The following is a 14,767-nucleotide window of genomic DNA, read 5'->3' as shown; positions in this document are numbered from 1 at the left end:
TATGAATGCACACAGTGACCCTGAACTGTATACTTAAAAATGGTTATGGTAGTAAATTTTGCAATTTTTTTTACCACAACGTAAGTGAATTAATTGAAACCTTACTTTAAAATTTTTACTTTTAGAAATCTGATGTTCCATTGTATCCCCATTTTCCATTTTCAACATGATTTTAAAAAATATTGTGTGTGTGTGTGTGTGTGTGTGTGTGTGTGTGTGTGTGTGACCACTTACTTATCATGCAATCAATCACAGCTTTTCTTAAGATTTTTACTATTATGGGTCTGGAGAGATGGCTCAGTGGTTAAGAGCACTGACTACTCTCGTAGAAGACCCAGGTTTGGTTCCCAGATTCCACATAGTGGCTAACAACCACCCACAACTTCAGTTCTTGGGGCTCTAATGCCCTCTTCTGGCCTCCAGGCACGGGTGCATTTTTATACATGCAGGTAAAGCACTCATACGCATAAAAATAAAATTTAAAAATTAAAAAAAAAGAATTCTGCTTTTTTTCCAGTTACAACAACCACTAAAACACAGCAATTCAAAATGACAAATGAAAAGAAGTATATTCCATTATAAATCTCTGAAACAAGATTCATACAAACATTACTTCTTACTTTATTTCTTTGTATTTGATGGAGTGCATTCAAGTCTGTGGACTCTGATATCCCACCATGTATGACCAGGATTTCATTGTTAATAATTGCACCGATCGGGAGCCAGGTATAGACTTCTTCCAAGGTTTGCAAAATTTCTTTCCCATGTAGCTGTAAGTAAGAGCTTGAGTAAGTTTTATTTTACTGATAGGCCCAGTTTACTGACTAATCTCAATATATGGGCAAAAAAAACAAGTTTTCATGCCAGCTAAAGGAAGCCAGTGGGTAGTCATCAATCAACTAGCATTCATTTAGCATGGTACTTTTTTATTCTGTATTTTTGATACTTTGACATTTGGGCCTTTAAATTACTGTTTTCATTTGCAAAGAAACCATTTCAAACCTCACACTGCCAAATAATTCTTTTATTGGATTCTCACTCAGGGCCATTTTTCTGCTGAACAATCAATCCAAGACAAGATAGTAGACAACTAAGGACAACTTTTATGACCCAAAGCAGGCTGTCATTCTTCTAAATACTCAACCTTAAACTTGATTATACTGAGGGGCTTTGTCTTTTCCAAACCATGAAAACCACAATAAATGCTGTTGTCCATGTTTTCCCATGGCTCTGTCTGCCTCTGGCTAGCTCTGGTACTTCCCCATGTGGCATCCCCAGTGTGGTATGCCTTCCGTGTTACAGAACTGAATAATAGCACCTTCCTTCATTTCAACCATTTCTCCAATTGTCTGTTGTACTGTATCTGAGTGAAACAAATCCTGGGTGGGGCATCTTTAAAGCAATGTAATGTGTTCACATCTATGCTGAAACTCACACAGAAGTCATAGAGAAAAAGAAAATGTAAGACTCTACCATGGTGAGGGATTCTGCTGTGCTTATATCTGATTGGCATGGGCTCTGACTAGCTAGCCAATCACCTTTCCTAAAGCAACAAACTAGTCTTTATCGATTCTTTTTCCACAGTAAAAACAATGAAAAAATAAATATGAGTCTTACCTTGTATTTCTGTAAAATTTCTCTTGTGAAGCCATACCTGGAAATGGATTTTAAACTGTTAATTACTGATAACTTCTACTTACATGAGTCATGCAGAAGGAAAGCCACTGACATCTCACTAACACTAAGAACTCAAGAAACTAGACTTCAGTTGGAACTATTACTTTGCAGAGTCTTGTGGGGCATAATGAGAAAGAAGAAAAGCAACCAACGATATCATCCCTACTCTCAGGAGCTTAGAGTATAATTGGAGAAAGAAAATAGATTTTCAGGAAACAATTGTAAGCCAATGTAACCAACATGTGCCCCAGGCTATGGAAAGACTGCAAGTCTTTTGAGAGGCATGTTATAGCAGTTGGAGGAAGATGTGTGGAGATTTTTCATTTAGATAGCATTCCTTGGACATCTTATCTCTTATGGTGAATGATTGGGGACAAAAAGAGCAAAAGAAGCCAAAGAGAATCCTAAAAACATGTTGGCTCCTCATGCTTTCTATGACATAAGTCATGTAATATAGTGAATGGTGTTGAAGGTTTTAATAGAAAGTATCAGGAATGTTAATGCCTAAATAGCAATAGCTAAGGGAGACATTTCTCATTAATTTTCCTTACTTTAAGATAATACCGCATACCTACACTTTTTGGGGACAAGGTCTCACTATGTAGTGTAGCTGACCTGGAATTCACTATGTAGACTAGACTGGCCTTGAGCTCACAGAGATTTGCTTGCCTCTGCCTCCTGAGTTCTGGGATTAAAGGCGTGCATCACCACACCTGGCTAATACTGTGTACTCTTAATACTCAACCCTTGTTTTCATACAACTCACATCATGTCAGGTTCCTGTGGGACAACATTATAATTTTCAAGATGAATTCCTTCCCTGCATTTACCAAAGGTGCCCACATTGTTAGACCAATCTATATCTTGTTCTTACCTTTCTCACCCTCTGTGGAACAGTAAATACAATGAGCTATATCTTCCTTTCAGAAAAATTCTTCTCTTAGATTTTGTGACCATAAACTCTCTTGGATTTTTACCTACCTTTCCCGTTATTCTGAAACTCCTTCAAAAGTTCTCGTCTACCTAAGCTTTTAGTGTTGGCATTCCTTCAGACTCTGTCCTAGATGATCTAGTCCCTTTACTGTCTCTCTTAGCAATCTCATCCCCTCATGGCCAGGGCTTCAGGTATTATCTTGTATCAACATCGCAGAGTGACATTCTAGTCTACACTTCTTTTCGATCTCTGGACCCATACTCAACAGCACCTCAAATCAGCTGACCTCAGACTGAATCTATTTGCCTTTAGAATGATGCTGGTATACTCCTAAACTCAAGCCAGCTCAGCCTTGCTTCCTTCTTCTTTCAAGTCCCCCATATCAAGTTACTGAGCCTTAAACTGTTATTGGCCTAAAGTCTTCCTGAATCCCTTTTTTGTCATATCCATCAACATCACAGTAGTCTAAATGAGGACTTACCATTTCTTCAGCTACTTCCTAATTGACCTCCCTGTGCCCATTCTTGCCTCTCTCTAAATCATTCTTCTTGCTACATTAAAAAACACAGAGACATAATATTCTTCCACAATATTCTCTTGTTCTTATATACAAGTCTATATTCCTTTGCATCACCCAACCATTTCTTACATCTCCAAAATCTCTCAGGCACCATCCTTTTCCTCATTCTGAGCTTCTGCACTCCTTAACTTCAAGTCTAAAAAAATCTTGTCTCAAACTGTACATAAGTTATCCCCTCACTATAGAACACTGTTTTCCATCTTTCTTGACTGCCTGACTCTTTCTTCAGGTCTTCAGCTACTTCTATGGGAGAACTTTACCCCCTAGACAAAGCTGGATCTTCCCTTTACAAATCCATCACAATCGAAAACTCTGCTGAATGTGTGTGTGTATGTGTGTGTGTGTGTGTGTGTGTGTTTCCTGCTAGATGTAAACTATATGTGAACAGAAGCTGTATTTCTTTCATTAACTACCATTGACACCAGATGAGCATGATTGTTCAGCTAATGGGATGAATGAAAGAATAAATGGCCTGTCCAAATAGAAGTATTGAGCTATTTTATATAGAATGGGCTTCTGATAATAATCCTAGGAATTTTGTTCGTCGTAGTTCTTGCATTTACTTTCACACCTTGAGAGTTAGAACTGAAACCCTTTACTCAGACCAGGTGTCAAAACTGCCTGAAAGACAAGTAATTGCCTGAAATTTGATCAAGGCACCCAAATGTCTAGTAAAAAAGTGTGATACATGCCATAAAATCTATTGCTCTAGAACAAATTGATTTCTGTTTTCATAGAAAGGAAAGACAAAGAAAAAGAAGGGAACATTTGTTATCCACTGTGCCTTTCAGAAATAATTCTTGAACCATTTAACCAATCTTTATCCCTCAAAGCTCCAGTGAGTCACATAGCTGAAATGTTATGTTACAGCTGTTCTCAAAAATGTTTATGAACAACTATTCCAGAAGCAATTACCAGGACATAAAAATATGCACATCCCTGCAAAACATGGTACTAGCTTCTGAGACAACATTTGAGGCAAGCCAAGAGTAGCAACAGAAAATTTCATCTAAGCCTGCTCATCCAACCTACCAGACCCACAAACCTGGCCTAACACATCTACCCAACATGCAATTTGGACTGTGAAGGGTGGACATGATAGCAAGAGAAAGAATATAATAAAAGAGAAAGGGAAACAGAGGACTGGAGGAAAAGGAAGGCTTCAGAGCAATCATTACTTAGCTGAAGACTGGGGGTGGGAACAATGGTAAGAACTTCAAGGTTTTCCTTGACATTCTTGTTATCTTTCTTTCTCCAAAGTCCTACCTATAACTATCTGTTGGGAACTAACATGGTAGCATTTCCAGAGTGTGAAATAAAAGAGAAAATCTAAAGGCCAACATTACCTCAGATTCATCATAAAATCTTCATGGTTCCCTCTGTTCAAGTGTAGGTCAGTGGGGTAGACAAGAAAACTCACAAGCAGGATCATTAGGATCTCTATGGAATTGTTTCCTCGATCTACAAAATCACCATTAAAAATGTATGGATTGTTCTCTGAAGGGAGACCATTCTGTGAAGGAGGAGAGGGAGGAAAACAAGCAGTTAAAAGAATTTTTTTAAAAGTAAGGCTCTTTACAGTGCCCCTGATAATATGGAGAAGAAAGCACGTCCATTCTTTCAATGAGAAAAAAATTGCTCACTGGCTTGAACTTCTTTCAGGGCTATCTGAAAGGGACCTGCAACTGAGGAATTAGCTTGGGACAGGGAGATTCCAGGGAGGATGGGGATTGCTTATTCTACTCACCATATGTCATGAGTTTTCTCAGAAAGGAGCTAATATTCTCATCTTGTCCTTTTCCTTGAAAAGTGGGGATCTTTTTATCCAAAGATGAAGACTAAACTGGGGCTAGAGAACTGGCTCAGTGGTTAAGAGCACTGGCTACTCTTCCAGAGGACCCAGGTTCAATTCCCAGCACCCACATGACCGCTAATAACCGCCCATAACTCCAGTTCCAAGGGATGTAATACCCTCTTTTGACCTCCAAGGGCATTGCACGACACGGATATACTTACATACATGTAGGGATACAACTGTACACATAAAATAAAAAATAATAAACAAAATATTTTTAAAAAGAAGAAGACTAAACTAAGGGCCAGAGATCTTTCATTTTATATTTAATTTCTCTGAGTTGAAATTCTCTCAGTTTGACAAAGGGGTATGACACTATATCTCCTGCCAAATCACCATGATAATGCACATGGAAGAACTCAGGCAAGGGAAAGGTGCTACATGATGGAACTGTGAGCAGGCTTGATACACCAGTGGGCAGATACAACCACGCTTGGTGTTTCTAGCCAGCATATATTCTAGCTGATTGCTGACTAAGCCATATTAGTTGTCAGATATTTTGAATATCACTCCTGATTATGAGATAATATTTCATATATTCATTTGAGATAATTCTTTTTAAAACAGTGTTCATATGAAAAGGAACTGAGATCTAGGGAAAGGATTTAAAATAGCTATTAATTTGTTTATTCCTAAACTACAAAACTCTAAGATAAAACAAACAAAAGTAACAAAATTATATATTCTGAATGTCATACAAGTATACATAATTTGACATGTGGGTGCTTAGATTTTTCTCTTTGTAATACATTTAAATTCAATTGTTTTTAAATGTATTACAAAGAGAAAAATCTAAGCACCCACATGTCAAAAAATGTATTCCTTCAAAAATGTTACCTTCAGGAAAGAATACACATATTCTAGTTATTTAACATTTTTCTAACTATTTTCAAATTCTTCTTTTGTTAGATTTTGAACTACATAAGAAAATCTTAGTACTTTACATCCAGTGTTCTACCATTTATTGACATTTTAAGTAGTTTATATCAGTATAAAAAGTAATTTTCAAAATACAGCTTGTAACACATCACTTAGGGATTCCAAGCATGCTCTGAAGGTAAGTGGAGAACTAAGACGGCTAAACCTGCTCCACTTATTACCCAGGTATCTTTGAGAAAGTTATTTAGCCTTTTCTTCATCTGGAAGATGGGGGTGATAAATTTCCATAATGATCATGCACTCAAATTATGGAAATTGACTTATTAATGTTATTTGGAACTCAAATGACATTATGTATACAAAATTGCTTTAGAACTATAAATACAAATGAAGAGACTCATTTTATTATGATATCCATGCTATTTCTAATTTTAAGAGTGCATTATTTTACATTTTCTTACTATATTAATTCACATTGGGCTTAGATGATGCAAACTATTACAAAACCATAGGCCACAATCATCAAAACTTACAGCAAAGAAGAAGGATTTTGCATCTCTGATATTTTTCCTTTTCCCAGCCTTCAGCAGAATGGGATGAGTAGTTGGGAGGAGCGATAGAAGTACTAGAGGCTACAGAGTCTTCTGTGATATGCAGGCTCTGAAAGAGGCTAAAGGACCAGCAGCAGAGAGTCCTGGGGTCAAAACACGGAAGGACTAAGCCAAAGGGTACAGAAGGAATCCATGGACACCTTGACTAAAGGATGACTCTACCTTATATGGTAAGGGTGGTACTGGCTTAAAGGTGATGGAATGCTGGATTTTACTAGAAGTGTAGAAATTTTTTGTCTGCATAACAAAAGTCAAGGATCAAAGGATAACCTTATTTTGAAAAAATAATAGGAGAAACATAAAAGATAAAAAGTTTTGAAATTCATGGGAGGGGCTGGAGAGATGGCTCAGTGGTTAAGAACAAATACTGCACTTGCAGAGGACCCAAGTTTGGTTCCAATATGCACCTGTAATTCCAGCTCCAGGGGGATTCAACATCTCTGGCCTCCAAAAGCACCTGCACCCACATTTGCATACTGCCCCCCAGACCACACACATGCATACATATAGTTTTTCAATCTTTAAAAATTCATGGGATTAAAATACACTATGTAAATTTAAAGATTAATGAACTAATGATAAAGAATAATTGTGAAATATATGACTGGCCTGAAAGAGAAAACATAATAAAAAGCAAAACAGATAGAACTCATAAAGAATAAGTAGGAGTCAGGCATGGTAGTACATATCTATAATCCTAGCACTTGACTACATAGTGAGTTCAAGGCCAGCTTGAGTTACATGAGACTCTAACAAAATTTTTAAATTACATAAATAAAAAGTAAAAAAGAGAAGGAAGGAAGGAAGGGAGGGACGGAGGGAAGGACCAGAGTTCAAGGCCAAAAGACCAGACATGTCAATAATAAGCATTCTAGAATCAGGGACAAAAGAGAGAGAGAACAATTAATTACAAAAATACAAGTTGCCATGCATGGTGGTACATGCCTTTAATACCAGCACTTGGGGGCACAGGTAGATGATCTCTGTAAGTTAAAGACCAGCCTGGTATACATAGTAAGTTCCAGGCCACCCAGGGCTACAGGGAGATCATGTCTCAAAACACAAAATTAACAATAATAATAAATAAAAGTTATTTTCTATAGTTGAAAGGAGAATTCAGGGGGCTAGAGAGATGGCTCATTGGTTAAAAGCACTAGCTGCTCTTGCAGAAGAATGAAGTTCAATCCCTAGCACCCACATTGGGCAGCTTACAACTATCTGTTAACTCCAGCTTCAGGGGAGACAATGCCCTATTCTGGTCTTCAAAGATACCCACACTCACATGCACATACCCACCCACAGATACACATATATACAGATAATTAAAAATAAATCTTTAAAAGGAGATTTCAATCTGAAGTTTGAAATAGCCTAGTATTTCTAGGCATAACAAGAGAAAATTTTCATTACCCGGTAAAACTCTTAGAAGAGGCCAAACATAAAGAACAAGTTACAAAGGGAAAAGAATCAGCCTGGCATTACCCTTATCATTTACTGTAAAGGAAGGCAGAAGACGGTAAAATAAAATCTACAAATTAAAGGCAGACAACAATTCTGTATCGACAAAGACATCATTAACATCTCAGGGAAGCAGAAAAATATTTACAGGTGAGTAAGAGTTCAAGGTTCTTCAGGGTAGAAGAAAGATACATAGTGGGTCTATGCCACAAGAGCAATGAGAATGCATACATTGCTTATTACATACCAAGTACACACAGATTTAGGTGCAAGGAACAAACAAGTGGATAATCCAAAGCTCCTGTATTCAATGAGCTCATATTCAGAGGGATAGCACTCACATGTTCCACCGAGGAAAGCACACAACAAAATACTCTAATCCAATTACAATGATAATAGTTAAAATGCCTTCAAGCCAGGGAAAGGCCAAGAGGAAAGAATATAATTGTGAACAATGAAATTTGAAATATATAATTAAACATGAATCAAAATAAGAATACAAATTTTGCACTTAAGTACTAAGCAAGGATTCTAGAACTAGAAGAGGAAATGATTTAAAATTACAAAAATAGTAAATTATTCAGGGTTGAACATAAATTAACAATGGTAAAGATCTGAAAGTCATGGGGGAGATATAGAATGCGAGCTTAGCATGCATGATGTAGAATGTTAGCCTAATATGCATAAAGTCCTCGGTTCAATCCCCAGCACCACATAAAAATGAGTGTGATGGCACATACCTGTAATCTCAGCACTAGAGAGGTAGAGATAGGAAAATCAGACATTCAATGCCATCTTCAACTACATAGAGAGTTTAATGCCAGCAGCCTAAGGCACAGTACATGAGACCTGGTCTCAACAAAAACAAAAAAGGCTTAAGAAACGGCTAGGATTTAGAAAAGGGGGGGGGGGCTGGAGAGATGGCTCAGCGGTTAAGAGCACTGACTGCTCTTGCAGAGGACCTGGGTTCAATTCCCAGCACCCACATGGCAGCTACAAACTGTCCTTAACTCCAGTTCCAGGGGAATCCGAAGCCCTCTTCTGATCTCCGCGGCATTGCACGACACGGGTACACTCACATACATGCAGGCAAAACACTCATACACATAAGATTAAAAAAATAAAAATTAAAAAAAGAAAGAAAAAGTGTATGAAAGAAAGCAGAGTGTTCTACAAATCTTACATGCTTGTGCAATATGGAAAGTATGAAAATGAAGTTATCTTATTGAGTGCAAGAGACTTGTGGCATAAAAATAAACATAATTATTTGAGAAATGCACATACTTGATTAGAAATATCAAAAATGGAAAGGTAAAGTACATGGAAAATAGAAAAAAATTTCACATAAAACTAAAAATTAAATTTAAAAGTCCAAATTTAAAAACAATCTAAAAGAAAACCACCCAAAACAGCAAAAACAAGAAGCTAAACAAAGTAAAATAAATGATAAAGGAAAGAAAGAAAGTTTTCAGACATACCTGTTGATATACTAAATGTACTGTAAATGTGTTAAATTTCCCCATGAAAACACTGAAGATGTGTTAAAACACAAAACTCAGGCATACATTGCTTTTGAAAAATATATATGAAAAAATGTAGGTTAGAGAATATTAAAGCAGGTAATTCCAACAAAGAGAAAAATAATAATGTTTAAAAATACAAAGGTAGCAAATGATTCAGATGGAATTATTGGTTGAAAATAATGTCTATAACCTCTTTGACACTCTTTTTTAAAGATAAAGTCTAATTTGCTTCACCTTGGTTGAGGCTAAATCTAGTGACCTGCTTCAAATAAACAATAAAAAAGTAGACGAGCGGACATGCAAGTTTATAAACTAAGTAATAGAAGATACCACAAGGTCCTACTTGTTCTGTCTCTTAGATTACTTGCTTTGGGAAAAGCCAATTGCTATGTCATGGGAATGCGCAGGCAGCATTGTGGAGAGACCAAAGAGTTTAGCAAAGAAATGAAAGGCTGTACCTAGAGACATATGAGTCGGCCATCTTGAAAATGGTTTCTCTGATTCAGTCAGCCACTTAGATGACCACAGCCCTACAAATTAGCTTAAGGAAGCTCTCACGCAAGATGCTGAATTAGAAACAGATTGCTAAGCTGTACCAAATTTCTGACCCATAGAAACTGTTAGATACTAAATTTTGCATTTTTTTTGTCTTTTTGAGACAGGGTCTCTCTGTAGCCCTAGCTGTCCTAGAACATACTATGTAGACCAGGCTGCCTTGAAATCACAGAGATCCACCTGCCTCTTCCTCCTGAGTGCTGGGATTAAAGGTGTGTGCCACCATGCCCAGCCTAAATTTTGCAGCTTTAAAGCATTAAGTATTGAGGGGGGTATTTACATAGTAATAATATATAATGCGCATGTTTAGAGAGCTATAATAGAAAAGATAAATAACTGAATCAACTTTTTAATGTTTATGTAGAAAACTTTACAGACTATAAATAATTTTTCATATGTCCATGCAAACTATGAAAATTAGCTTTAAATTTGATCTTAAAGAAATTCTTAATAAACTCAAAATAAAAAACATCTTATAGTACATATTCTAATATCACAATTTAAAAACTAAAATTTGAAATAAATAATAAAATATGACTAGAAGAGATTCTTGCTTCTTGAATTAATATCCTTAGAAATTACAATTATAGTCTTAATAAAATTAAAAGTAAGATTCATGTTCTGCACAGAGGCTGGGAGGATGGCTCAGTAGGTACAGTGTTTGCTGTGTAAGCATGAGGACCTGAGTTTGGATCCACAGTACCCATGTAAAATCTGGGTATGGCAGCAGATCAAGGGTTGCTGACCAGCAGCATAGCCAAAACCAGTACGCTCCAGGTCAATGAAAAATTTGTCTCACAAAAAGGTAGAATATGAAAAAGGACAATGCCCAATGTTGACCTGTGGCCTTGACACATGTACACATACATGAATGTATCACACACACACCCATGCATACATCTGTATATACAAATGGAGCTTGAATCTTTGTGTGTATATAAGGTTCAGGTAAAACTAAAATTAGAAAAAAAAATGTATAGCCTTAAATGCTTTCATTATTATGAAAAATAAAAATGAAAGATGGATTCATATTAAGAAATTATAAAAAAAACAAAAATCAATCAAATACAGATAAAGCTTAAAATAAGGAAATAAAAAAACAACAGAAAAGAGCCTGAGAGTGTGGTTCTGACTTCCATCGGTGTAGTGGCTCTGAACTCAGTAGACCAACAGAGTGTCGAGTTCTGGCCTCCCTCTGGTCTCTCTCTGAAAGAGAGGCTGAGAATGCAAGGGACTGCCTGAGAGTCCCCAGATCCTGCCTCCCTATGGTGATGAGCTTCCCCTCATTGCACCATACCCATCCTCCTCCCTGGGATTTCAGGAGGCCCCTCCCAAGGCCCCAGGGCAGATCTTGCTTTTGTAGGCTAAGGCTGAGATCCTAGGAGACAGTCTGAGTGGGTGGGTTCCTACCTCCATCAGTGTAGTGGCTCTGATCTCAGCAGACTGCCAGAGAGTGCCAAGTTCTGGCCTCCCTCTGGCCTCTCTCTGACAGAAGGGCTGAGAACACTGGGGACTGCCTGAGAGCCAATTGCGGCCATACACATTCCCCTCCCTGGGATTTTGTGAGGCCCCTCTCAAAGTCCCAGAGCACATCTGGCTGTGATAAGCGGAAAGCTGAGATCTTACCAGACAACCTGAGAGGGTGTACTGCCTGAGAGCGCCCAGATCCTGCCTCCACTCGGTGAAGGAAGCCTGATGGTACCTGACTGGAACCTGAACTGGGCTTCTGTGGGTACTCTTTATTAGGGTTTCAAACCAAGCAGCCCTTCCCCTCTCCAACAGGGTCTCACGAACTTTGGATTTCTCAAGCCCCTGAGAAAAAGGAACTGAGTTGATAAGCACCTTGGTCTTTGAAGTCAAGGGAAGAAGGTTCTTCTAAGAGCAGTCTGCCTTTCCTTTGATCTCCGAAGACAAGATAAGCAGATTCTGCCTATTAAACAGAGACTTTAGGAGATGCTTTAGTACAGCAGTTTTTCCCTTATCTTAAGAGGACAAAAAATAAACACTTCCTGACCCAGATCCTGGCTGGCAGACTGAATGGAGCTGGGTTTACAAGCCCTGCTTTTCCTCCTCCACCACCCCCCCAGTTTTTCCCAAAAATCTTCCCACCTTCTGCACCCTATAAAAGCCCCAGCTCACAATCTGTGGGCTGACATTTTCCTTTCCCTGAAGGGAATGGGTCCAGTGTGAAATAAAACTCTATCCCACTGAGAGTTTTATCTGTGTCTTGGTGCTTTTTCCCGATCAACTGTATCTGTTTGTTCTCTGGCTACTTTTTACCTATCACTCCTGAATAGCTGACCTGAAGCCATCAGTTCCCTCCAAATTAAATCTGAGAGAACTGGAACCCTGTACCAATCAGCTTTACATAACCAATAAAGAAAGGATCTAGGCACCTGGATAATACAAACAGAAGCATACTTCAACTTAATTGTCATATCAGAATCATAAACAACAAAAGAAATTCACATGCCAAAATCACAACGAAAGAATAATAAAATGGAAAGCAAAAACACTATGTCCCTACCAAATTCCACCAATTCTGCAGAAGAGTTCTACAAGGATTTAAAAGACCAATCATAAACATGAACAAGGACTCAACGAATTTAAAGAACACATGAACAAATGAATCAAAGAGCTAAAAGAAGATAGGGATAAAGTTCTGAATGAATTCACAAAAGAGATAGAAACATGGAAGAAAACTCAGGCAGAAATGAAGGAAGTTCAAAACACAATAAACCAACTTGAAGCAGCAGGGGAAAGCCTCACCTTTAGAATGAATGAAATGGGAAACAGAATATCAACACTGAGGCATAAAGTTGAAGAATTGGAGCACTGAAGCAGAGTATGGAAAATTTAAGAAACACAGGAATGGAATATGTGAGAGATGTGGGACACCATGAAAAGACCAAATCTATAGATCATAGGAATAGAGGAAGGAGAAGAATTTCAGATTAATGGTATTGACCAGATCTTAAACGGGATTGTAGAAGAGAATTTCCAGAAATTAAGGAAAGACATCCCCATGCAAATACAGGAAGCACATAGAACACCAAATAGACAGGATCAGAAAAGAGAATCCCCACCACATATCATAGTAAAAACACTAAATGTACAGAGCAAAGAGAGAATACTGAAAGCAACAAAAGAAAAACAACATGTCACATACAAAGGAAAGCCCATCATAATTACAGCTGAATTATCAAGGCAAACTATGAAAGCCAGAAGAGCCTGCACCAAGGTATTTCCAGTTCTACATAAAAATAGATGCCAGCCCAGAATACTATCCCCTGCAAAAATGTCTATTATAGTTGAGGGGGAAAGAAAAATCTTCCATGTCACGAACAGCCTGAAAGAATACATGTCCACAAAACCAGCTCTTCAAAGAACACTTGAAGCAATATACAGAGCAGAGAGAGAAACAACTATACCCTTGGGGCAATGAAAGAATATAAATAAAGGTATAATCTAGGAAACACAAAACTATACAGAGAACACAAACAGCAATCAAAATGATGGCAACCAATACACACCTTTCAATAATAACCTTAAATATCAATGGACTGAACTCCCCAGTCAAAAGACACAGGCTAAGTGAATGGATTAAGAAAAAAAATCCATCTCTTTGCTGTCTGCAGGAAACCTATCTCACCTTAAAGGACAGGCACTACCCTAAGGTAAAAGGATGGAAAAGAATATTCCAAGCAAATGCTACTAAGAAAAAAGCAGGGGTTGCAATTCTAATATCTGACAAAATAGACTTCAAAGTCAAACTAACCAGAAGAGATAAGGAGGGTCACTTCATTCTGATCAAAGGAACAGTTAACCAAGAAGACATTATAATCCTTAATATATATGCTCCAAATTCTGGTGCACCCAAATTAATAAAAACAACATTAAGGACTTTAAGACACAGATTAACCACAACTCAGTAATAGTAGGGTACTTCAATACCCCACTGTCTCCATTAGACAGGTCAACTGGACAAAGAATAAACGGAAAGACATCTGAATTAAATGATACCATACATCAAATGGACCTAACAGACATCTTTCGAATATTCCACCCAAGCACCAAAGAACACACTTTCTACTCAGCACCCCAAAGAATTTTTTTCAAAAATTGACCACATACTGGGCCACAAAACAAACCTCAACAAATACAAAAATATTGAATTAATTTCAAGCATTCAATTGGACCACAAAGCAATAAAGCTCAAAATCAACACTGGATGAAGCAAACTTGTGGCAATTGAACAACACACTCTTGAACAATGAGTGGGTCAAAGGAGAAATTAAGAAAGAAATAAAAGAATTCCTGGAGTTCAACAAAGAGAACAATACAACACAACACAACCTCTGGGACACACTAAAAGCAGTCCTAAGAGGAAGTTTATAGCTCTAAGTGCCTACATTAAAAAAATGGAAAGAGCCCAAATAAACCTAACACTGCAACTCAAGGCACTGGAAAGGCCAGACATAGTCAAGCAGGACCTTTGACTTATCTTCACATAGATGGAACTGGTAAAAAAGGGAGCGAGTAGCTCCCCCCAAGCCCATGTGACCCCTGAGGAACAGATCCTCAAATGGCCTTAAGCATAAAAATAGATTTATTTGGGCCAACTGTATTGTCTTAAACACCCAAAAGGAAAGTATAATCAAAGAGTAAAGTCATCAGTATATTTCTTTAAGAGTT

The 14,767-nt window shown here is 37.7% G+C and overlaps 1 protein-coding gene across 1 annotated transcript in view; it reads right to left on the bottom strand.

Moving 5' to 3' along the window:
* Ppef1 (protein phosphatase with EF-hand domain 1) overlaps positions 1-14,767 on the bottom strand; it is a 125,387-nt gene that overhangs the window by 29,210 nt on the left and 81,410 nt on the right. The window contains exons 7-9 of the mRNA XM_008835731.2: positions 4,538-4,704; positions 1,618-1,654; positions 621-770 (exon numbers count right to left, since the gene is read on the bottom strand). Coding sequence (XP_008833953.1) covers positions 621-770; positions 1,618-1,654; positions 4,538-4,704 — 354 coding nt within the window. The remainder of the gene's footprint in view (positions 1-620; positions 771-1,617; positions 1,655-4,537; positions 4,705-14,767) is intronic.

Source organism: Nannospalax galili, unplaced genomic scaffold, assembly GCF_000622305.1.
Source record: "Nannospalax galili isolate Female #2095 unplaced genomic scaffold, S.galili_v1.0 scaffold217, whole genome shotgun sequence".
In the NCBI taxonomy this organism is placed as follows: Eukaryota; Metazoa; Chordata; class Mammalia; order Rodentia; family Spalacidae; genus Nannospalax; species Nannospalax galili.
This window is presented reverse-complemented; position numbering and strand designations above follow the sequence as displayed.